General features: G+C 45.8%; 1 protein-coding gene across 1 annotated transcript; it reads right to left on the reverse strand.

The window, feature by feature from the left end:
- GTSF1L (gametocyte specific factor 1 like) lies at nt 1-902 on the reverse strand. Its single transcript, XM_008515776.2, has one exon. The coding sequence runs from the start codon at nt 576-578 to the stop codon at nt 54-56; it is 525 nt and encodes a 174-aa protein (XP_008513998.1). The 5' UTR covers nt 579-902; the 3' UTR covers nt 1-53.
- Nucleotides 903-23,707: the final 22,805 nt, after the last annotated feature.

Raw genomic sequence — 23,707 nt, forward strand, 5'->3', positions numbered from 1 at the left:
AAGTTCACTTTCCGTGCCTTTTATTCTGGTGAGTTGCGTCTCCTTTCACGTGTTTAAGAGGCACACATCTTCTTTCTGCTGCCTGTGGTTTGCTCTCTGGGTCTGAGGGTCTTTTGGGGGCTGGTCAGGGATGGGGGATGGTCCTCTCTCTCTGACTCTCTTGCGTCGCTCTCACAAACAAGCTTTTGGGGAACAAAAGTCTTAAGGATGAACATGGGGTGGCAGTTAGGGCCATCGACATTCCAGACCTCAGCGTTGGGGAGCCCATTCCAGACCTCAGCGTTGGGGAGCCAGGGGGACACCGGAGGGGCACTTCCATTCTGCTCTGAACTCAGAAGGCTAACTTTGAGAGGGCTCGAGCTGTCCTCCTCTGCTGTGCTCCTGTTGACAGAGGCAGCCTCGTGCTCCTCCAGCTTCTTGATGGGGACCACGTGGCAGGCATTGTATTTGCAGCTGGCCATCTTTTTGGCTTTCTTGGGATTCTTTCTCCTGCATGATGCCAGGTGGTACTGAAATCTGCTGAGCGGGATTCGGTGGTGAGGGTTGTAAGGGCAAACTTCCAAGGCTTCTGGCTCCATGAGAAATTGTTCTTGAAGCAGAATGGTCACTGCCAAGAGTCAAAACAAAATGCCCCTCTTGGAAAAGGCCCTTGGTGGGAATAATGGAGATTTTCTCTGCCCCAGCGTTGGCCTTGTACGCACAGGTCTTATCAGCTCACGTTTCCTGTTCTCTGGGACCACGAGTAGTGGATTAGAAAAAGGACAAGGAGCTGTCAGGAGCAGCTGCACAGAGAACAGAGTTATCAAACGGCACGTGAGACAGAAGAACTATGTAAAGCAGATGCAAGAGCCAAAACCCCAAACTGCCCTGCCTGGAAGGTGAAGAAGGTATGTACGTGCCAGCCCTGTGTGACTCTGCAAGTTATGCTGTGTGATGTCATGGTCACAATGGGCAGCGTGAGTCCTCAGGAACAGGCTACTTGTTGTCCACCACTTTCAAGGGGTGGGGCACTTTGGGGACAGCTGTCATGCAAAATTGTTTGTGGCATGTCTGTGACCATTTAACTGTCTTTAAACTCACCTGTTTAATATAATCCCCCATGTATTTGGGTTAAATCTGCCATCTTATTATGTGCTTCTTGACTTATTCTTCGGTTTATTTGTTTCTTCTTTCTTCTCTTCTTTTAAACAGACAGTTTTAAAAAATCTTTCCATTTCCCCCACTATTTTGTAAGTTATACATTCTCTAATCGTTTAGTGGTTACTGTACAAATTAAAACCTTCATAGATAACTTACCAAGGTTTAAAGTTAATAAAAGTTTCACCCCCTTCCTGGATATTATGGACTTCTTCATTTACTCCCCCCTTGACTTATTACGTTATTGTTCCCTGTATTTTAAGCCTAATTTTTAAAAACTTGACAAGACAGTATTGCTGTTGTCCTTTTACATCGTCAAAGCTTGTGTGCACTCTTCCTCCTGTTCACTCCTCTCTGTTTTTGCACCTCAGACCCACCGTGTGGGATCCCTTTGTGTCTGCTGGAAGTTTATCTTCTAGAATTTCCTCTTGACAAACACTTTTGGTTTTGTTTGTCTGAAAATGTCTTTATTTCATCCTCCTTCTTGAAAGATATTTCGCTGAGTATAGTGGTGTTATTTTCTTTCTTAACATTGAAGCTGAGTTCAGTTTCTTCCAGCTTCCACTCTCTGCTTGAGAATTCAGAATTCCATCGTTACCTAACTTCTTACGAAGGTAATCTATTTCTTTTCCTATGTCTGTTTTAAATGATTTTTCTTTATCTTTTATTTTTCTATAGTTTCATTGTCATGTTGACCTGTGGGTTTCTTTTTATTTATTTGTTAGACCTCTGGAATCTGTGGATTATTGTCTTTCATTAGTTTTGGAAAATGCTCAGCCATTCTCTCTTCAACTATCGCTTCTACTTATTCTCTCACGTCCACTGGAATGATAAATGTCACTTCCACTGACATTTCAATGTCCAAAGCAAGTGTCTTGGCCACATCTAACTTCAAGAGTCAAGGAGGTACACGTGCTCAGAAGGAGGAGAACGGAAACTTTGTCAAGAGTCCTAAGAACTCCTCCAGTCTGTCCTTCTTATCACCAGTGTTTGTTCCCTTTTTCTCCATGTGCACAGAGTGTACTCCTTCCTACCCAAGGGAGAAAACCCAGAGTCCCAGCTCAGAGTGGGGGATAAACAGCTTGATCAGGGCTCATTTGGGGCTTCTTGGGTCCTGGCAGGACCTTTCTCTAGACTAGTGGGAATTCTAGTACCTCCAACCAAGTTGCCCCCTGTGAGGAATGAGAGGGCCACGGAGTCACGCTCACTGTACCCTGACCCATGCACCCCAGAGATATCTCCTGGCATACTTTACTAGGAAGGTGTCCTTGGTAAATCGTAACTTCCGTATCATTGATTTGACAGTGTCCATTTTCTCTGAGCCTGTAACCCAGTATTGAGGGAACTATGACATTGACCCTACTGGGAGTTAACAGGTGGCTCAGCATCTGCTCTTACAAACCCCTAAAGCCTGTCATGGTGTTTGTTGACAACACTGACAATGCTTTTGCTTTTTAAATTCTCAGTCCTACAGCCTTTTTCGCATGTATGACCAGGAGTGGCCCAAGCTCGAGTAATTTAGGCATTTGTAAGGCTGTGAATGGAGATGATAATGAAAGCACTTCATCTGTCATTGAAATCGACATAATAAAGGACAGGGCATTAGCTATTGCAGGTTTCTTTGTGGCTAAGCACCCATTAGTGCCGCAAGCCACCATTTAGCCCATTAGGGAGAGAGGGAAGGCCAGGGTTGTTAATGCTTCTAATGGATGTCTTGAATGGTCCTCAAGCCTGCAGCCTTCCCTCAGCATCCACTCTGAGCCTGGGACCTGACAGGATGCTCACCATGGCAACACAAGGGAAGAGACGGATATAGATGCACCTGTCTGGGTGGCACTTCTCAGGCCCGTCTGCATGTATATGACCAGTAATGCAAGCGAGGTCAGATATGCTTTCTGCTCACTCCTGTTCCACACTGATCATCTTGAGAGATGCTGCCAACAGATGGTAATGAGAGCTTGGAGAGGAGAAGGTCACAGAGCATGCAGAAACAAAGTTTTCTGAAAATGAAAAATCATATGTCCTGGCCAGCCAAGTCGGCAATGATCATTATGGGGTGGTATGGAGCAGTGGAAGGATTAGAGTTGCTACGAGTCTGAAACTTTCAAGCTTGGAGAGACTTCTGATGACACCAAGGCCAGCTTCTCTCCCAGAGCCAGCTCTCCTCTGGTCATATAGTGATGGGGAGCTCCTACCTCCCCAGAGAGTTCCGTTGTTAGGTTTCATCCACTGAACTAAGCTGACCTGCCTCTTCATGGCCTTTAGCAGTTAGTGTTAACTTGGTGACCTCGGCCCCAGGAACATCCTCTGGGATATCCCAAGCATGTCAAACTCACGCCCTGCGTACGTGGCATTGGAGTAGGGGTGTCCACTCCATTCCTGGCTCCTTGTGTGTCCCTGCATGTCCAGCAGACTGGTGTGGACAGCCCAGCCAGCCCCTCTGAGCCCTTGAGCTCTGGCCCAGGGCTTCTCCATGCTGCCCTTTCTGGGCCGTTCCTTGTTCAAGGCTGCTCTGGTCTCAGGCCATCTGGGCTCCTGCTAGTTCTTTCGATTCGAGGGCCTTATTTTGAAAACCCTCAGCGTAATGCTGTGCATCACTTCTCAAACTAACATGCGCACAAATCACCTGGGATCTTGTTAAGATGCCAGACTGGGGTTATCTTTGTCAGGTGTATGTGTCACAGCTGCGCTGGACTTGTAAAATGAATCGGAAAGCATCCTATCCTTTTCTGTTTTCTGGACAGTTTAAACAGCCTAGAAACGTTCTTTGAAAGTTTGAAAGAGCTTGTTTGCTGAACTCTCTGACTCATATTTGTTTGGGAAATCATTCTGTCAGTTTCCAAGTTAGTTCTGTGGTTTTCTGCTTCTCTTGGCAATTTCTATTTTTCTACAAAAGTATGCTGTTACAGACTGAATTGTGCCCCCCTAGAATCCACATGCTGAAGCTCCAACCCACTGTGACTGCATTTGGAGATAGGACCTTCAAAGAAGTAATTAAGTTAAAGGAGGTCATGAGGGTGGGGCCCTCATCCAAATGGACAGGTGTCCTTATAAGTTGAGGAAGAGACGCCAGGGATCTATCTCTCTCCCCAGGAGTACAGAGGACAGGCCACGTGAGGACACAGAGAGAAGGCAGCTGTCTGCAAACCAGGAAGAGAATTCTCACCAGAAACCCTGCCAGCACCTTGATCTTGGCCTTACAGCCTCCAGAATTGTGAGAAAATGACTTCTGTTGGGTAAGCCAGCCAGTCCGTGATTTCTTGTTACGGCAGCTGGAGCAGACGAGAATACATGCATTCTCTACTGAACACTCCAAGCTAACCAGCACACATCTGTATTTGCTGTTCTCTTTAATTTGAAAACTCTCCTCTGCATCTTTAGCTAAATTTCCCTTCCTTTTCTAATTTCTTTTTTATTTAAAGATTGGCACCTTAGCTAAAATCTGTTGCCAATCTTTTTTTTATTTTCTTCTTCTTCTTCCCAAAGCCCCCCAGTACATAGCTGTATATTCCAGCTGTGAGTGCCTCTGATTGCGGCATGTGGGACACCACCTCAGTGTGGCCTGATGAGCGGTGCCATGTCCACACCCGGGATCTGAACCGGTGAAACCCCGGGCCGCCGAAGCAGAGCCCACGAACTTAACCACTCGGCCACGGGGCTGGCCTATCTAATTTTTTTGGATTCTCTCCCTCACTTGCTCGCTGTCCCTCCCTTCATCAGACTCTTACAAGTCTAGATATCTTACAGCTATTTGTAAGTAGCCGAGTCTTATATTTATCAATTCTGGTTTTTGTTTTCTATTTCATTAACTTTTACCTTTACTTTTCCTTCTCTCCCTAGGTTTGTCTCGGTCTTGTTTTCTGGCTTCGTGAGTTGGATGCCTCGTTTACTTTCGGTCTTCCTTGCTTAATGACAAAAACACTTACAGCCACAGGGCGTGTGTGGTTACATTCCAAGGGTTTTGCTCTGTGGAATTCCAATTGCCATTATGTTCTCCGTGGCCTATAATTGCTGTTTCATTCCCTTCTTTGACTTGAATTATTTAGAAATAAATTTCCGAGTGATTTAAATTTTTTTTGGTTAGCCGTTTGTTTTCAATTTCTGTTTTTATTGGATTGTGGTCAGATAATGTGGCCTGAAAGACTATATTGCTCATTAGGACCTCTGAGGTTTGCTTTGTGGCCTAGAATGTCATCCGTTTCAGTTGTTTCCTTAGAGATGTTTGAATTAAATGTTTTATCTGTCTGTATGTGTTTATCGATTGGAGCTTACCTTTTTGAGCTGACATTCCTTGGAATGCGGGTCCTACACGTCACTCTGGGAGCTGGCACAATGCCTCCCTCTCCTGAGGATTCAGCCGGGGTCCAGTGTGTCCGCCAGCACGGACCCAGGGAGTCCCAAGGTAGAACAGCCCGCATGCCTTTGCTCAGTCAATATTTCCTGAGTGCTGACTTTTCTCCTTAACATCTGATCCTGCCTCAAGCAGCTAGTTTTCCAAGGACCGTATTTCAGAAAAACTCTGTTTTAAGGTTTTCTCTTCTTTTTTTTTGAGGCACAACCATTGATGAAGAATCATAGTCGTCATTCCTCAGGTCTGGCCCCTCCCTCTGAAACTCTGAGCCCCTCCGTGAGTCCTGAGGCTTCTCTGCTCGTTTTTACAGGAGGAGGAGCTGCCGTGGGGAATGGCCGTGTGGTCCCTGCAGGACGCTGTGCCACTCTCAGCTCCGGTGGGATTTGCCATCCTTTTGCTTTGTTATCTTGGAGGCTCTGTTGTCTGAGGGACCCAACCAAGGTGTGAAGCTATGTGCAATGACCTCACTGCTGGGCTCCAGGCTTTCTCTGTTTGTTGGAGCAGCCTGAAGTTAGCTGGGCCCCTTTCTGTACCTGGCCACAGGAATATCCCACACTTCATTCCAACATCAGCCCTGGGATGTGAAGTAGAGCCACAGCCTGCAGCACCACGAGCCAGCCGTCCTGCACCCCCCAGGGGTAACATCAGCACCAAGTGTGGATCCCCTACAGCTGCCTGGGGCGTAGTGTCCCTGCTCCCTGCTGCTTTGAGCTTGCTGGTTTCATAGAGTCCTACCAGGGATGTGGCTCTGTCTTCACTTGGGTTCTTTCAGAAACAGAGCCTGAGACAAGGATTCAGGTGCAAGTAGTTTGGGAAGTACAGGTAAGCCTGTAGGAGGGTGGGGACGTGAGATACATTTGTATATACACTCACATACAAACATTGAAAGACAATGAGGTAAACATTGTAACAGCATATTTTCTATACTTTCTAAAGCTTTCAACGTACCAATGTTTCCATAATAAGAAAAATCAAGCAAAATTTCTATTTAGAAAAACATGAATGTAACCTAGTAAAGACTTGCAAGGTTAAAGTGTGTGATTCAGCCAGCTGCCTGTGTGGGCATCCGAAGGACTTTGGGGAAACTATGGGAAATGATACAAAACACACAACTCAGAATTACCCAACCCCGGTTGTGATGGAGCTGGGGTATGTATACCCCAACTTCCAAGAGACTCATTTTTTGAGGCCTATTTCAGGGGGTTTGTAAGTTCCGTGGCACTTCCAACCTGCTAAGCATGGGCAGTTCTGGGAACAAGATTCCTTCCAGACAGATGCAGAGACTGGAGGTGGAAGTTGGCAAGAACACACTGAAAGGTCCCATGGATATGGGTGGGGCACTGACCTCTTCTGCCATGGGGTCCCTTCAACTTACAGAGATTTATTTCTTCTTATTTGGTGACATCTGTAGTAGTCAGCCCAACAAATGTTCAACAACCAGCTCTCAAAAAAACACAACTCGCTGATTTGTAGCATCTGCTAATTTCCACGGTGTAGACACTCCTACCACAGCCAATTTCAAGCTGGTTTAACAATCAGCTCCCCAAACTCAGCTCTCAGGAGCCGGTCGGAGCCAGCTCCCTCCAGCGCACCCGGTAGCCGGTCCTTCACTCAGTGGGGCCTTCCTGGTATTAAATTTCACTGCCAGGTCGCTAGCCTGTGGTTCGGGTTCTCCCTGGTTTACATGCTAATATAGATCATTCTGTTTTTCTCCTTTGACCGTTTTAGCAGGCTTCTGGCAAGAGACAGTTAAATGTATACCACCATCAGTCATCTGGAATCCCTTCGCTCTTAACTTTATGCGGCATTTCATTGGCTGTGGGGTTTTCATAAATGGCATTTATTTGAGGATGGACGAGAAGGGAAGGCTGCTGCTCTTTCGTCACTCCGACTTCTCCCAGGAGGAGCTGCTGACCTCATTGGCCAGATTGCAGATCGATGAGTCCACTTCTACCAGGAAGGGTCACCTCCTCTTCCACGTCCCCCGTCATGTGGCTGGGTGGGTGCCATCTTCCTCTTTCTCAGCTCTCATTTTCTAATTCATCTGCTATGGGGTGCTAGGTTGCTACACAAAATCCAGGATGCCCAGTTAAATTTGAATTTCAGGTAAATGGTGATAACTTTTTGGTATAAGTATGTCTCAGATATTATATTGTACGAGACACACTTACACTAAAAAATTATTTGGTGTTTATCTGAAATTCCAATTTAAAAGGACATCCTCTATTTTTATTGGCTATATCTGGCAACCCACATACAGGTGACTGTTCGAGGGGTCTCCTAGAACAGCTGGCTGTTAGATCTGGATTTGGGTTTCCATGGAGCCTCTGGTTAGGGCTCAAGCCTCATCATAATAATGTGGAAACTTATTTTCCACTTTCTTTTGTTTTTGGAGAATCTGTCCTTTGGGAACTTCATGAAGAAGGGCCATTAGATGGCAAGATTTGGTATTCCTGCGTCCTCCAGCAAGCTACCATCACATATCATGAAAATCTCACTTTGAGGTCTAACAATTTGGGTTTTGGTTTTGGATCCAACTTGAGTCTTTGATGAATTTAATCTGCACACGTCTATTGATACATCTTTCATATTTGGTCTTACTTCTGTTGTTTTGTTTGTCCCAATTGTTTTTAATGAGCTGTGTTTTCTTGAATTAGTTTTCTCTGGCAGCTTAGGCATCATACATCTTGCATTTATTACACTAGAGGTTATTTTAAATAAAAAAATCTTGATTTATCCATCATATACTTTTCCTTTTCTCACAAGTCTCATTTTTTCTGGAAATAATTTGGGATTTTCAGAGCCAGATGATTATGATGATGACTATGCACAATAAATTATTTGAACGTGGTGTGTATCTTCAGCTGTAATTTATTTCTGACATTTGCAGTAAGTTTCGCGCCTCATTAGTTGTCGTCAGCCCTGTGTTTTGACATTCTGGTTGTTAGTTTCTATTTTCTTTGTACTGTCTCTTCCCTGCTCTTGAATTCACTGTTGGATTCCTCAGTTTTGTGGTTTGCTACCAAGCCATTGAAGCTGGAGTCTTCTGGGCTCAGTTTCTCTTCTACCTCTTACTGTCTGCTTGCAAACAACTCACCAATAATTGGCTCAAGATCTAAGCCATCTTCTGAGTGTGAATTCATGAGTGTACCTTGCTAAGGGGTGTGTCTCCCGTTGGATATCTCATGGGCTCTTCATGCCTAGCCTGCCCCAAACCAGTCTAAAACGCCTTCCTGCGCCAACTGGTCCTGCTCCAGAGTTCCCGGCTCAGTGGATGGCGCCTCCACCTGCCCCCTTCCCTTCACTCCTGCAAACCAGGAGCCCTGGTTCTGTCCTTTTTCTCACTCCCTGCCCCCATGTCTCATCTATCACCAAGTCCTGCCACTCTTAACTTTGGAACAACTTTTGAATCTATCTAACTTTCTTCATCCCATCGCCACTCCAATCCATCCTAGTGACCATGGTCTTTTGCCTGGTCTACAGTAATAGTCTCCTAACTGGTCTCCCCAACAGCCTCTGTCTGGACTAGACCCAGAGGAAACGTCTAGAAATCCAGATACACTGTCCTGCTCTGCTTCCCACTGCTTAGATATAGTCAGTATCCTTCAAGGGCCCACGGGGCCCCGCACCATCCAAAGGCTGCCCACACCCAGCCGTGCCTGGTGCATGTCTCCACTCCTCTCTGCACTCCAGCTGCACTGGCTACTCTTGGCCTCTCACGGACTCTGTGCTCTCGGCCACCCCAGGGCCTTGGCATCTCCTGCTTTGCTCCTGTCATCTTTCTTTGCAGGGTTAAGCTCCTTCTTGTCCTTCTGAGCCCAGCCTCCCCTGAACTCCCTGCTGGTTAAATTCCTCTGTTTGTTGCCCTCGTAGCCCACGTGCCTTTCCTTCATAACATAACATGCCAGCTGTCACTTTACATTCATTTCTGTCCATCTTCTGATGAGCCCCTGCCTCCCCCCGTAGACTCCACGCTCCCCACAGGCATGGATCATGTCTGTTTCAATTCCCTGTCAATTCCCTGCTGTATTCCCAGGGGCCCGCCTAGCACGGGGAACCTAGCGGGTGCTCAAGGATTTGTTAACTGAATAAGTAAGTCAATGATCGAGAGCTCTTCGCGGCTAGAAATGACATTGAAGATCATTACTGTCATTAACAGTGGACCTTGAGGCTGAGACCCCAGGGAAGGGAAGACCTCTGAGAAGGCTGGGCGATGAGACTCAAATTTCAGAGTTTTGCGTTTCAAAGTGCTCAAAAGCTATGGCTTTTGATTGCAAAAGCCAGATGCTGGAGAGAGAAAAATGTTTTTGTTTGCTTGTTTTTTTAGTGCTCAAAGCTTGGCTTGGCATATCATGCACAGAGCCAAAGGGACCCAGAACATACAATTTACACCATAAACCATGGGGTGGGGAAGAATGGGTGGCGATGAAGAATGCTGTCCTGCCCAAACGGAGATGAGTTCAATTAGCGAGTGTGGAAGGAACGGATGGAGGGGGTATGGTTGGGGTTTAGAGTTACTGGGTTCCCAAGAGTGAGTCCAGCACCCCATCCTCCAAGGCCATAGCAACCCCAGTTAATGTTGTAGGGATCCCAGAAGAGGCCTCAGAAAGAAGCCCAGTACAGCGCCCGACTGGAGGGGCAGCAGTGCCCAAGGGAGGTGTTGGAGTGGAGTGGCTTAAAGTCAGCATCAGTGAGACCAGGGACCCCAGCACAGTGTAGGGGAGCAGACTAAGTCCTCAAGCCCCCAACAAGTGTGTGCACAAGGCTGAGAGTGGATGCCATCCTGAGTGGGCCTCGGGGTCCTAGGAATGAATGACTGGGGGCCATGCAGAACTCTAGTCATCTCTACAGCAGCAGGAATCGGGATGACCAGACTCCAGGGAAGCCAGGGAGGGCTGAGGACCACTCCCAGCTGGACAGCCCTCCTAGTCGTGGGTGTCGTATGTAGACCCTTTCCCCCTACCAGCCTGGATCACCTCTGGGTGGAGTGTGTGTGCGTGTGTGCAATCTGAAGACAATGTGCGTTGACAGAAAGAAGAGCAGAGTGAAACGGCTGTTCTATTTTATGTTTGCAACTATGTTCCCCACTTTCGGTGGAAATGGGAGCTTAAAAGCTAGAATGAGTTTAAATATGAAGAAATAGGGAAGTTCATAGGTTCTTATCCCCAAGGAGGTAGTCTGGGAAATTTATCCTTGCTACTTGGACTCACTGCCTGTATGACTTGAGGTTCCAGCAGGGAGCAGAATGCTACTCAGCTGGATTTAAGGAAGGGACTAGTACAGAGGCATGGGTGGGGCAAAGAGATCCAACCAAGGTGTTCAGGCTTCCAGGGACCAGCAACCATAGGAAGCTGGGGGCACGGTGAGGGGATTGTGCTACTGGGGTCCAATGAGAGCTGGAAGCATGAGGCATGGGCCCCCCACAGGAGCTGTAGTTGTAGAGGGGCTGAGCTACTGCCAGAAATGATACCCAAAGGAAGGCAGCAGGCAATAAATACCTCCACCTCTCCCTCCTCCTGGCATCCAGCACCCGGAAGCCAACCAGCAAGGGTGTCTGGGTGGTGCAGTCCATGGGGCCAACCTTTCAGGGCCCGGAGCAGGGCAGGAAAATGGGTGAGGTGGAACTGGGGATAAAGAAGAGCTAGCACACCCTTCTGGTTGAACTGATGGGGAAACTGAGGCACAGACAGGGGAAGGACTTGCCTAAGGTCACTCAGCAGGCAGAGTGAGGGGCCACCCCAGATCTCCCCTCCTCATTAGAGCTCGTTGCCCAGAACTGCGCGGCTTTATTTCCTCAACACATGAGTCTATTTTCTCACTTTCAAACCTTATTATAAAAAGAAATCAGAAAATGCAAAAATGTATGAAGGAGAAAATAACATGTTGACGTGTATTCCTCCAGATCGCCTCTCTATGCATGGACACATGCACTGAATAAAAATGGGAGTGGGCTCAATAAGGTGGGAGAAGGGGAGTCGCCTGCGAGCCCTTGGAGGGGCCAGCACTCAGTGAGTCAGCAGCAGGGTCCCTTGGAAGAAAGACTACTTTCTCCCCGCTCCTCGGCCTCAGCATCCTCATCTGTACCGGGAATGTTCCTGCTCCCATGGTTCTGAGCGAGGGAGTTCTTGGTGTGAACTGTGTTCTTTCATATGGGATTCAGCATGGGCGATTGCCCAGCTGTGATGTTTGGGCCCTTAGAGTCGCCCTGGGAGGGGCCAGGCAATGCCTAGCACGTCCTAAAATGGTACATGCCCAACATGAGGAATGTGAGTTATGTTTGATGGTGTTTTGATGGGTGGTTTTTATGTTAATAGTTACGTACATGCTTTAGTGAATATTAGCAGGGCTGATCATAAACATATTTGAATAACTGGTATGGCGCAGGAGTCAACCAGTCAGAACGGGTGGTGGCAGTAAATAACCCGTGACTGTCTCCACCTGCCCTAATTGAACCAGAGCAGCCTGACTCTCCCCACCCCCTGGTGATTGGGGTGCTAATGGTCCCCCGAGAGTGGGTTCATGCTGTTTTCACCACACTGGCCACAGGACACTCCAACAGTGCCCTCCAAGCTTTGAGGGTTGATCATGGGGACCCAGGAAAGGGTGGACTGGAAGGAAGGAGGATCGGGGTATCACGGGGTGGCAGCTGCCTGGAGCTGGACCACCTGGAGACCCCTTGTTGATCAGCCTATTTCTGGGACATGTATCCAAGTGGGCTGCTGAGCCTGCCCAGCTCTCTTATCATGGGCCAGGGTCCCAGCATCCTAGCTGGGCAGCTGTCTCATTCTAACCACTGCTGTTCAGCATCACCACCTTTGTTTTTAGGCGTGCATTTGTAAATTACCTGTATTTCACTGTTTATTTTTTATTTCCACAGCATTTTTTATTGTGAGATATAAAATATAGGAAAAATGCATATGGGGCCACCCCCATGGTTGAGTGGTTAAGTTTGCATGCTCTGCTTCAGTGGCCTGGGGTTTTGCTGGTTTGGATCCTGGGCAGGGACATGGCACCGCTCATCAGGCCATGCTGAGGTGGTGTCCCACATAGCACAACCAGAAGGACCTACAACTAGAATATACAACTATGTACTGGGGGGCTTTGGGGAGAAGAAGAAGAAGATAAAAAAAAGATTGGCAACAGATGTCAGCTCAGGTGCCAATCTTTAAAAAAAAAGAAAAGAAAAATGCATAAAGCTCATACATACAGGTTAACACGCGATTGTAACTATTTCCCAGATGGAGAACTGGGTTCCCAGGAACCATCCCTTCGCAATCACAGCCTCTGCCTGCCCCCAGAGAGAGCCCTGATCCTGTCTTTTATAATAATGATTTCTTTGCTGGTCTTTATAGTTTCACTGCCTGGGCAAGCCATTGCTTATTTTTATTTGTAAAATGGCAATCTTTTTATTTTTTTAAATTTTGGTAATCCCTGTTTTCTTTTTTTACTCCTCCATGTCTCCCCATCCTCCTCCCCACCCCCTATTTATGGTTAGTGAAACCGTTTTTTCCCCATCTACTGTGGGGGTTCAAGTTTCCCTTTAAAATGAGTTATTTTGGATAAATACATTTGGAGAAAAAACAAGTAAATAATAATTCAGGTAGGGTGAGATGGGCAGAATGGTGAAGGTGTTACCCAAAGAAGTTTGGGAAACACTGATTATCTTCCATTTACGGAGAGAAAATAGTCCCGGAGAGACCATTGGAGAGTCAGAGACCAGAACACAGGTGCCGACGCCCCGGGGCAGGCATGGGTCACAAGACATCACCAGTCACTAGAGGCCCCAGCGGCGAGGGTCCTTCGGGAAGCCCAGCACCAGCACGACCACCAGAGGGCAGCACGGCTCCAGCTTCTGACGCCCTCGCAGCTTCTTGAGCTGGCGGCCGGTGCGGGTGGAGGGCTGGGGGGCTCACTCTGGAGACAGAGATTCGTCTGAATTCACCCTAGTCTAGAGATCCTCAAACGGAGGTGTAGGACACACTCCCTTCGAAGTTACCTGGGTGCCTGTTAACAATGTAGCTTTGGGGGCCCTTCTGGACCCACTAAATCAGCACCTTTGGAGCTCCAGGTGTGTGGGATGCGGGATGTGGGGGACTGGACAAAAAGGTTAGGGCCTGGGGAGTTTTGAGAACTACTGCTCTATGGAGGTGGGCACCACCTCCTAGGGTCAGAGTTTGGGAGTGGTGTGTGTGTGTGTGTGTGGTGGGGGAACAGAAGATGATCACATAGAGCAGAACAAGTGGGAGTGACAGTTGGAGTGCTTGGGCTTGTATTTTGGCCCCATCTCTTACCTGGATGGGTGGCAAGTTTTTTTTTTTTAGTATTTCTCAACCATCCATCCATCCATCCATGCATCCATTTATCCATCCATCATCTATCCATCCATCCATCATACATCGTTCATCATCCATCCAGCCAGCCAGCCACCCACCCACCCACCCATCCTCCATCTATCCATCCATCATCCTTCATCTGTAATTCGTTATCCATCCATCCATCCATCCATCCATCCATCCATCCATCATACTTCATCCATCCATCCATCCACCCATCCATCATCCATCTATCCACCCATCATCCTTCATCCATAATTAATCATCCATCCCTCCACCCATCCATCCATTATCCATCCATTCATTCATTCGCCCACCCACCATCCATCTACCACTCATCCACTATTCATCCACCATCCACCGTCCATTCAATATATAGTAACTAAACTCTTACTATATATCCTTTCTGGATGTGAGGATACAGTGGTGGACAAGACAGACATCATCCCTGCCTTCTTGGAGTTCATGCTTTTGTGGGAGAGTTAAATAATAGCAAATACTTCCATAAATATGAAATTACAAACTGTAATAGGTGCTTTGAAGGAGGAGGAAAATAGAGTGGTATGTGAGTGAGAAGAACTATAGGAACATGTAGGTGTGAGGGGTTTCCCTTATGCTTGAGTTGAGATCCAAAGGGTGAGTAGGAGTTAACGAGGCAAAGAGTCAGAGGGAAGAGTGTTTCAGGCAGAGGAATCTGCTTGTGCAAAGGCCTTGAGGTGGGAACAAGCTCATTGCCTTTGAGAAACTGCAAGAAGGCAGCATGGCTGGAGGGCAGGCAGAGTGGCTGGACCTGGGATTTGGGCAGTAGTCAGGGGCTAATACCCTCAGGTTCTCCAATTTTTCATCTTCAAAATAGGGCAGTAGACCTGTCTTGCAAAGAGGATTAAGTGTAATGATGAATTCAAAAGATGTACTGTAGTACCCACTACGCAGCTGGTGTCCATGGATGTGAATGAGTGTGGGGCAGGGCCTCAGGGTGTGGGGCGCAGCCTGGTTAAAGAGTGGGCCATGGGGAAGCACTGGGCAGGTGTGGGGACCAGAGCTGTCTCAGTTGACTGCAGGGACCGGCAGAGAAGAATATTTTAACCATGGTGAAAATTACCGTTGGCATCCCTCTCTTGTTGAAAACAAAGTGAAATTGGAGAACATGCTGTTGTCTTTAACTAGGCCAAGATGACTAATTATTAGACTCATTTTCTAAAGGTTACCATATACAGACATGCGATTAGATGGAGAGAGGAGAGTTTGGAAACCTGATTCATTCTGAAACCCCAATAGATGGAACTCGTGTGCGGTTTCTGAACGTAATGACTGTGAACATTCAGTTTAACTCAGCTGTCACCACAGGCATGATACAAAACAAAATGTTTTGTATCAGCTCCATAAAGCATCTTGAAACAGCTCATGGCAGCGCTGGGGGGCATCTCTGCCAGATTGAAAAGGATGTGAATGTGGGAGAGGGAGCTCCAGACCCCGAGTCCTAACCATGGCTCGGACACTTAGTGACCACGAGGCCTTGGTTCACGCCCTCCTTTCTTTGGGCCTTAGTTTCCCCATCTGGAAAATAAAGAGCGAGACCAGACAATCTTTAAGGACATTTCCAGTTTTGTTGTTCTGTAACATTTACTGATGGTGTGATCCTGGATGTCACCTTCACCTCTTTGGGCTTCAGTTTCCTTTTGATCATTTCAAAGTTCCCTAAGAGGGTTGATTCACTTTTCCTCCCCACTGGCAGCCCCTTACCTTTGAAGTTCAGTGACTCTAAGTCTCATTCCAGACTCCACTGAAACAGGGCACTCCTTTCCTTCCCTGTGGGTTAGTGGTTTAATCTGAGGATGCACAAGTCCGCTGCAGTCCCATCTGGAGATGCATGAGTCCAGTGTGGTCCAGGCTGGGAATGCATGGGTCCACTGGGGTTCAGTCTGAGGATGCACAAGTCCACTGGGGTCCCATCTGGAGATGCATGAGTCCAGGGTGGTCCAATACTCACGGACCCAAGGGGGCCCTGAAGGCCCATGAACCCCTTCAGAAATAGCTTCCTAATTCTGGGGCTTGCAAGGGAACATTCACGAAGCTAGCATCAGGGCCAAACACAGATCGGGGCTCTCTAAGTGCCAAGTGCAGTGCTAGGCACTTGGACATACGTGATCTCATTTCTTTTTCACATGCCTCATGTGAGGGAGGTATCCTTAGTCCTACTTCTGAGGGGCTAAGCAGTTTTCCCAAGGCCACACAGCGAGTACGGGGCAGAGGTGGCATAGTTCCTCAAGTATATTTGATTCCAACCCTCTTTGATTATGGAGACTGACTCCACCATCTCATTTAATCCTTATCACAACAAACAAAGCTGTTCACAGATACCAAGTTTTAGAGTCTTCGTAGCGAAATGGAGTAGAGGAGGCCTTGCAGGTAAGCAGGAAGCCTGGTGATCTCTCCACCCATCCTTCACTTCCTGGCCTGGAACTTGAAAGCAGAGAGCTTTCATTGCCCATATGGCCACATGAGATCGTCTATTTGCCTCTTCCGGTGGTCAAATGTGATGGTGCAAGAGCACCATTGAATAGGGTTGTAGCCCTGTTCAGTCTGCTTATAGGTTGTCTAAGGCATCTGCAATGGTAGTTTTGGAAACACACAGCTTTTGCCCTAAATGTTGACATTAGACCTCAGCCATCCTAGGTCAGGTGTATCTTCTCAGGGGTCCCAAGTGTATTGACTGCATTTGGGTATCTGACACCCACTAAGTAGGTGGTTGTGTCTGGACCCGAACCTCGCCCCTAAACAATGGGATTGCCCATGGGTCAGTCATCCATGTCAGAGATTACAGCACCCTTACTGGTCATTCTTATCAAAGTGAGAATAGTACTAAAATTGAACACAAGCCACTGTTAATTATCAGCAAAATACTTAAGAATATAATGCACAATTTGAAGCAAGATTAAACCAAAATAAATTACTCAACGCAAGTAGAAGTTTCTTGCTCCAAGTAGACCCTTGACACTCCTTAGGGATGGACTCAACACACCCACTTGGACCTGAAGATCCCCCAGACATGTGAATATGATTTTTTGAACTGTCTTCCAAATCGCTTCTCAAAACTTCCGCTTTACCACCTTCGTCCAAGCCACCAGCAAACAACTCGGCTCATTGCCGCGGCCTCCTCAAGGGTCTCCCGCCTCTGGACTTGCTCTCCCTGCAGGTCATTCTCTGCACAGCAGCCGAAGGATCCTGTCAGAAACCTGTGTCACAGCATCTCGATCTCTGCTTACAACCCTGGAATGGTTTCCCTTCCACTCAGAGTCAAAGCCAAGGCCCTATGATTTCATACATAGAAAACCCTAAGGAACCCGCCAAAGAACTTTTAGAAGTAATAAATGAATACGGTAAAGTTGCAGGATACAAAATCAACATACAAAACCCAGTTGCTGTTCAATACACAAACAACGAAATAACAGAAAGAGAAATTAAGAATACAAGCCCATTTACAATTGCAACAAAAAGAGAAAAATACCTAGGAATAAATTTAACTGAAGAGGTGAGAGACCTGTACACTGAAAACTATAAAACGTTGTTGAAAGAAATTGAAGAAGACACAAAGAAATGGAGAGATATTCCACACTCTTAGATTGGAATAATTGACCAAGTTAAAATGTCCATACTTCCTAAAGTGATCTACAGATTCAATGCAATCCCTTTCAAATTTCCAACAACATTTTTCACAGAAATAGAACAAAGAATTCTAAAATTTATATAGAACAACAAAAGACTCCAGGTAGCAAAAGGAATCCTGAGGAAAAAGAACAAAGCTGGAGGTATCACACTGCCTGATTTCTAAATATACCGCAAAGCCATAGTAACCAAAACAGCATGGCACTAGCACAAAAACAGACACACAGATCAATGGAACAGAATTGAGAGTCCAGAAATAAACCCACACATTTATGGACAGCTAATACTTGACGAGGGAGCCAAGAACGGACGATGGAGAAAGGAGAGTCTCTTCAATAAATGGTGTTGGGAAAACTGGACAGGCACATGCCTGTATGAATGAAAGTAGACCATTCCCTTACACCATGCACAAAAATCAACTCAAAATGGATTAAAGACTTGAATGCAAGACCTGAACCCACGAAACTCCTGGAAGAAAACATTGGCAGCACGCTCTTCAACACCAGTCTTAGCAGCATATTTTCAAATACCATTTCTGATCAGGCAAGGGAAACAACAGAAAAAATAAACAAATGGGATTACATCAAACTAAAATGCTTCTGCACAGCAAAGGAAACCATCAACAAAATGAAAAGATAACCTAACAATTAGGAGAAGATATTTCCAAACCATATATCTGATAAGGGGTTAATATCCAAAATATAAAGAGAACTCATATATCTCAACAACAAAAAAACTAACAACTCAATTAAAAAATGGGGGAAAGATCTGAACACTTTTCCAAAGAAGATACACAGATGGCCAACAGAGACATGAAAAGATATTCAATGTCATTAGCTATCAGGGAAATGCAAATGAAAACTACAATGAGATACCACCTCACTCCCATCAGAGTGGTTATAATTAACAAGACAGGAAACAACAAGTATTGGAGAGGATGTGGAGAGAAGGGAACCCTTGTTCACTGCTGGTGGGAGTGCAAACTGGTGCGGCCACTATGGAAAGCAGTATGGAGTATCCTCAGAAAATTAAGAATGGAACTACCATATGATCCAGCTATTTCACTGCTGGGTATTTATCCAAAGAACATGAAAACATGAATTTGTAAAGACACGTGCACCCCTATGTGCCTCACAGCATTATTCACAATAGCCAAGACTTGGAAGCAACCTAGGTGCCCATCAAGGGACGGATGGATAAAGAAGATGTGGTATACATACACAATGGAATACTACCAGCAATAAGAAGTGATGCAATCCAGCCATTTGTGACAACATGGATGGAACTTGAGGGTATTATGCTGAGTGAGAAATAATAAGTCAGAGGGAGAAGGTCAAATACCTTATGATCTCATTCATAAACAGAAGATAAAAATGACAACAAACAAACACACAGACACAGAAATTGGACTGGTGGTTACCAGAGGGGAAGGGGAGAGGGAGGATGGCCATAGGGGTGACCAGGCACATGTGTGTGGTGATGGATTGTAATTATCCTTTGGGTGGTGAACACGACATAATCTATACAGGAATCAAAATATTATGATGTACACCTGAAATTTACATGATGTTATAAACCAACGTTACCTCAATTTAAAAAACCAGAAAACCCCCAAGGTCCTTACAGTGGCCCACATGGCCTTATAGGTCTGCCCTCCTCCCTCTCTGAGCTCATCTCCTGCTGCTCCTCCTTTTGCTCACCTTGTTCCAGCCTCTCTGGCCTCCTTGCTATTTCTCCAAGCACATTCCCACCTCAGGGCCTTTGCACTTGTTCTCTCCACCTGGAATATCCATGCATGTCCCCAGATATCCATGTGGCTCTCTCTCACCTCTTTCAGGTTTCTGCTGAATTGTCACCTTCTCAGAGAGGCTCTTCTTGACTCTTCTCTCTAAAACATCAGCTTCCTTCACTCTTTATCCCTCTGCCTACTTTTTCTTCGTATTTTGACATAAGATATATTTATTTCTTGTCTTCCTCCGCTAGACAAGAAGCTCCATGAAAGCAAGGACTTTGCTCTGCTCACTGTTACGTCCTCAGGGTCAAGGCCAGTGCCTGGGTCATAAGAGGACATCAGTCATATTGGCTGAATCGAATGAAGGATTGAATGAAGGGATGGACTGAGCTGTCGTTTGGTAAGCATTTCTGCCCATGACAGAAGCACTCGCTGAGAGTTTTGTGAGTTGAATTTTCTGACTCCATCTTGAGTATATATTGAAGTCACTCACACGGTAGATTTGAGCGGCACTGGAATTTGATATTCCTTTTCAGTATATACCTCTACGTCCTCACTTTCTTGGATGCTTTCTCTTTTTCTTTACTTCCTCTTCACTTCCATTACCAACATAAGCAGTTGAATTTATTTTCAGGGCCATTTCTCACAAATAGCAAAGTTTCATCACTTCTCAGGAGTAGGTGGGGACATGGAAGGACCGAGAGAGAATGACAGCCCCTGTTGAGATGCGTTGGGTGGTGGGCTTGGCTCATTCTCTGGCTGGGGACCCACCTTTGATACGGTCTGCACCCAGCCCTGCAGGGCACATAACTTGAATTCATTCCTCAATGAAGTAACAAGTGGTCTCTTGTCACAGTGTCTGAGGGTGGCTGACAAATGATTCACGTTGGCTTCATGAATGCCAAGGAGTGTATTGGGTTTATCTACTCAATCTCTGCTTAACCGTGGTGTCTTCCAGGTGCCTGTGGCTCCATCACGTTCTGAAGTTCTCTTTGTTTACTCATGGTTCTAGAAGCCCAAACATGGGGTTTCTGTTGAAGGCTCAGCCTCTCACTGAGAGGAGAGAGTTGTCCCTACATGTTAGGCAGTGAGATGGCTGGGTTTGGTCTCCCACTGCTCTCGTGAGCCAAGCTTTTAGCCATGTCCCCTCTCTCCTTTGATTTCTCTCTCACACTGTAGGAAAGTAGACAATGGGAAGCCCTCAGCTGAGGTCAGGATAGAAAACTCTGAGATGCTTTTTGCTTTTCAGATTCATGAAGGATTTCTCCTTGGCCTCCTTGGTACATGGTGTCCTTCATTCCAGCTGCATGTATGGAGGACCTGTTATGTGGACCATGGCCTTCCATGCAATACATGGATGAGCAAGACACAGCTCTTGCCCTGCAAGGACATGCAGTCCAGAAAAGGGCGGGATAAGCATGGCAACACCTGTGGAGTAAGGAGAGTGACATGCATGCCAGGGAGAGGGAGGAGGGGGCGCTGTGGCTGTAGCTAGGGTGGGGTCAAGGAAGGACTTACTGTTTTCATAAAAATAGTGCATATGCATTAAAATGCAAAAAACACAGAAAGGTACAATAGCTAAAATAAAACAAAAAGACCCCCTCACCCTCCAAAAAACCATCATTCAAACTATGTTTCTATGGGGAGTTTCTAGATGGAGAGGTAGATGGGAATATTTTTGTAAAATGGGGTATCTTGAAGGTAAAATCATTAAATGTAATTTTACTTGATGTTAACTGAAGAAAAGGAAAGCAGTGAAAGCAGAGGAATTTCTGAACCTCAAACAAATATTATATCATCACCAATGGAAATCGTTTCCTAAAAGATCCCTCCAAAAATGTTTAACAAGAGGTTAGGAAAAACAGTGTGGTTGGGGTCACGTGGTTTTTAAAATCTGTGTATTCTAAGCACAATCGACAATGGTATTCTCAGATAAAATACTTAAATTAATCCGAAGATGGAATTTTTGAGAGAGCAACATAAAATTGTTCATTAAATCAAAAGACACGGGCATATTCTGTGAAAAGTCTGTGACTAACTTTTCCATTCCTGCCCTAATCCATTTTTCACAGAGCGGTGTACGGTCAGTTCTGTGAGTTTTCACAAATACATAGCCACATAGTCACCCCACAATCAAGATGTGGAATGGTTCCATCGCCCCCCAAACTCTGTGCCCGTTTGTAGTCAACTCCTCCTTCCACACCTGGACCTTGGCCACCACGGACCGGTTTGCTGTACCTACAGTTTGGCCTTTTCCAGAAAATCACGTAACTCACACAGAAGATAACCTTTTAAGTTTGGCTTTCTTCCCTTAGCGTGATGCATTGGCGATTAACCATGTTGTACGTTTCAGTAGTTCACTCCTTTTGATGGCTAAGTCCATCGCGTAGTTGGACCAAGTTTGTTTATCTGCTCACCAGTTAAAAGACATTTGGGTTGTTTCCAGTTTGGGGCAATTATGAGTAAAGCTGCTCTAAATAATTGCATACAGGGTTTTCTGTGGACATAAACTTTCATTTGTCTTGGGTAAATACCTAGGAGTGGGATTGTTGGGTTGTCTGTTAAGTGTTTGACTTTATAAGAAACTGCCCAACTGTTTTCCTCAGTGGCTGTACCATTTTGCATCCCCACCAGTAATGGGTGAGAGGCTGTGATCTCCCCAGCACCTGGCTTTGTCGTTTAAAAAAATTTAATCATTCTAATGGATGTGTTGTAGCATTTCATTGTGGTTTTAACTTGCATTTCCTTAAGAATCGTGTGTTTCTGTGAGACTAATGCGCTGTCCACTGCTCCAGGATGGCAACAAGAATCATGTGTTTTTAAATGACGTGCTTACATGTCAGACAGTTTCGATGCCCTATTCTATTCTAAAGGATAGGACATTAGCCTTCTCCTCCTTCCCCCCACTTCGTTCCTCTTCTCCACTATTATTTTTACATTGCTAAGGTTTAAAACATTTGTATTTATATGAAATAACAATCAGAATATCGGTGTAAACTCTAATTTTAGGTGGACTTATTGCTCATGCTCAGTCCTCTTGCCCTGATGTCTCCAGCCCTGAGTTTTTATTTTTTATTTCTCTCTTCATTTGCTGGATTTTATTATCAAGTAGTTTTTCCAAGAGAGATTCATAGGTGAGGTGGCCTCTGAGTCAGCTGATGTTTGCGAATGTCTGCCTGTTGCCTTCATACCTGAACGACATCCGCTCAGGATAGAATGATCATGGCTTACGTGTGTTTTAAACTGAAGCACCATTTCCCAAGATCTTCTGGCTTTGACCATGGCTGAGTAGAAGTCTGAGTCTAGCCTGATGCTTTGTTTTCATTTGTAGATGATTTGCTTTTGCTGCTGGACTGTCTAAGTATTTATTACTCAAGGTTTGTTTTTCTTTTCCTAAAAACACAATTTTTATTTTTAAAGAAGTATCAAGGCCCATAGATCATAAAGGTGAATTATACTCCCAGGTTTCTAAGGGAATCAACTCTCTCATACCTGCCTTTCTTGATTTTTGCCCCCTTCTTTCAACTCTTTAAGCTGTTACTTTTAGTCTCACTTCCATATTTCTAAATAACAGGGTTGCTTACATTGCTATATCTTTAATTTTTTTTTCCATTTTGGAATGCTCTGTTGAGTTATCCCTACATGCATACTTTCCCTCCTGTCATCCTTCTTCTGTTGTGTTGGGCTTTTGGGAAGCTGTTTTCCATTCGTTTTGTTCTTTACCTTTCACATTTCAAGTTTCCTCCAAGTATCTGGTGATCCCTGGCTTGTGGTTAAGAGTGAGGCACTAAAAGCCTCCTTGGAAGGTCTGAGTGAGTGTGGGGGATGCTTCTTGGCTGGTGGGCTTCACGGGGTAAAGGGACAGGGATCAAGATGCGCCATTGGGAAACCTCAAATGTCGGAATCTCTAAGTCTTTTCTCTTGGGCTAGTTTTCCCCAAGAGGAGTCCTTTGCTCCCCTATGTCAGGGCGATAGACTGTCTGCAAGTATTCTGGGGGCTAAGTAGGGAAATGGCTTCTGTCTCTCCCTGTTTCATGTACAGACGTGCATTTAATTCTAGTGTTCTCATCATAGCACCTGATACCCACCATTAGCTGTGATCAGTGTTCATTCTTGAGCCTCTGGCTTCAACCTTTCCAGGGAAAAAACTCCCCATCTTCTTCTGCTGGATGGGAGATGCCATCACCTGGCTTTTCAGGGTCAGGAAAGGGAGCCTGGAGTTATAAATGTTCGTCACACAGACTCTTGGTCACTTCTGTTTCAGTATCTCTTTTACCCCAGCCTCAGTGGTACTCTGGTTGATGCAGCATTCTGTGGCTTGAATCCATTTTTTCTTTGCAAGTTCTGCATCCTGCCGGCACACAGGGATGTGATGAAGGGGATAGGATGAGGTCCCCAAAGCCTAGCATCACTAGGTCTCAGTTTTCTCTTTTTCTTGGTCAATTACCACTCGTCCATTCACTTTTATGTTCTAAATTTTGATGACAT

This window comes from Equus przewalskii, chromosome 21, assembly GCF_037783145.1.
Source record: "Equus przewalskii isolate Varuska chromosome 21, EquPr2, whole genome shotgun sequence".
Lineage (NCBI taxonomy): Eukaryota > Metazoa > Chordata > Mammalia > Perissodactyla > Equidae > Equus > Equus przewalskii.

Excerpts from the sequence above, each read along its gene's own strand:
- GTSF1L (XM_008515776.2), bottom strand. The coding sequence starts at position 578 with ATGGAGCCAGAAGCCTTGGAAGTTTGCCCTTACAACCCTCACCACCGA.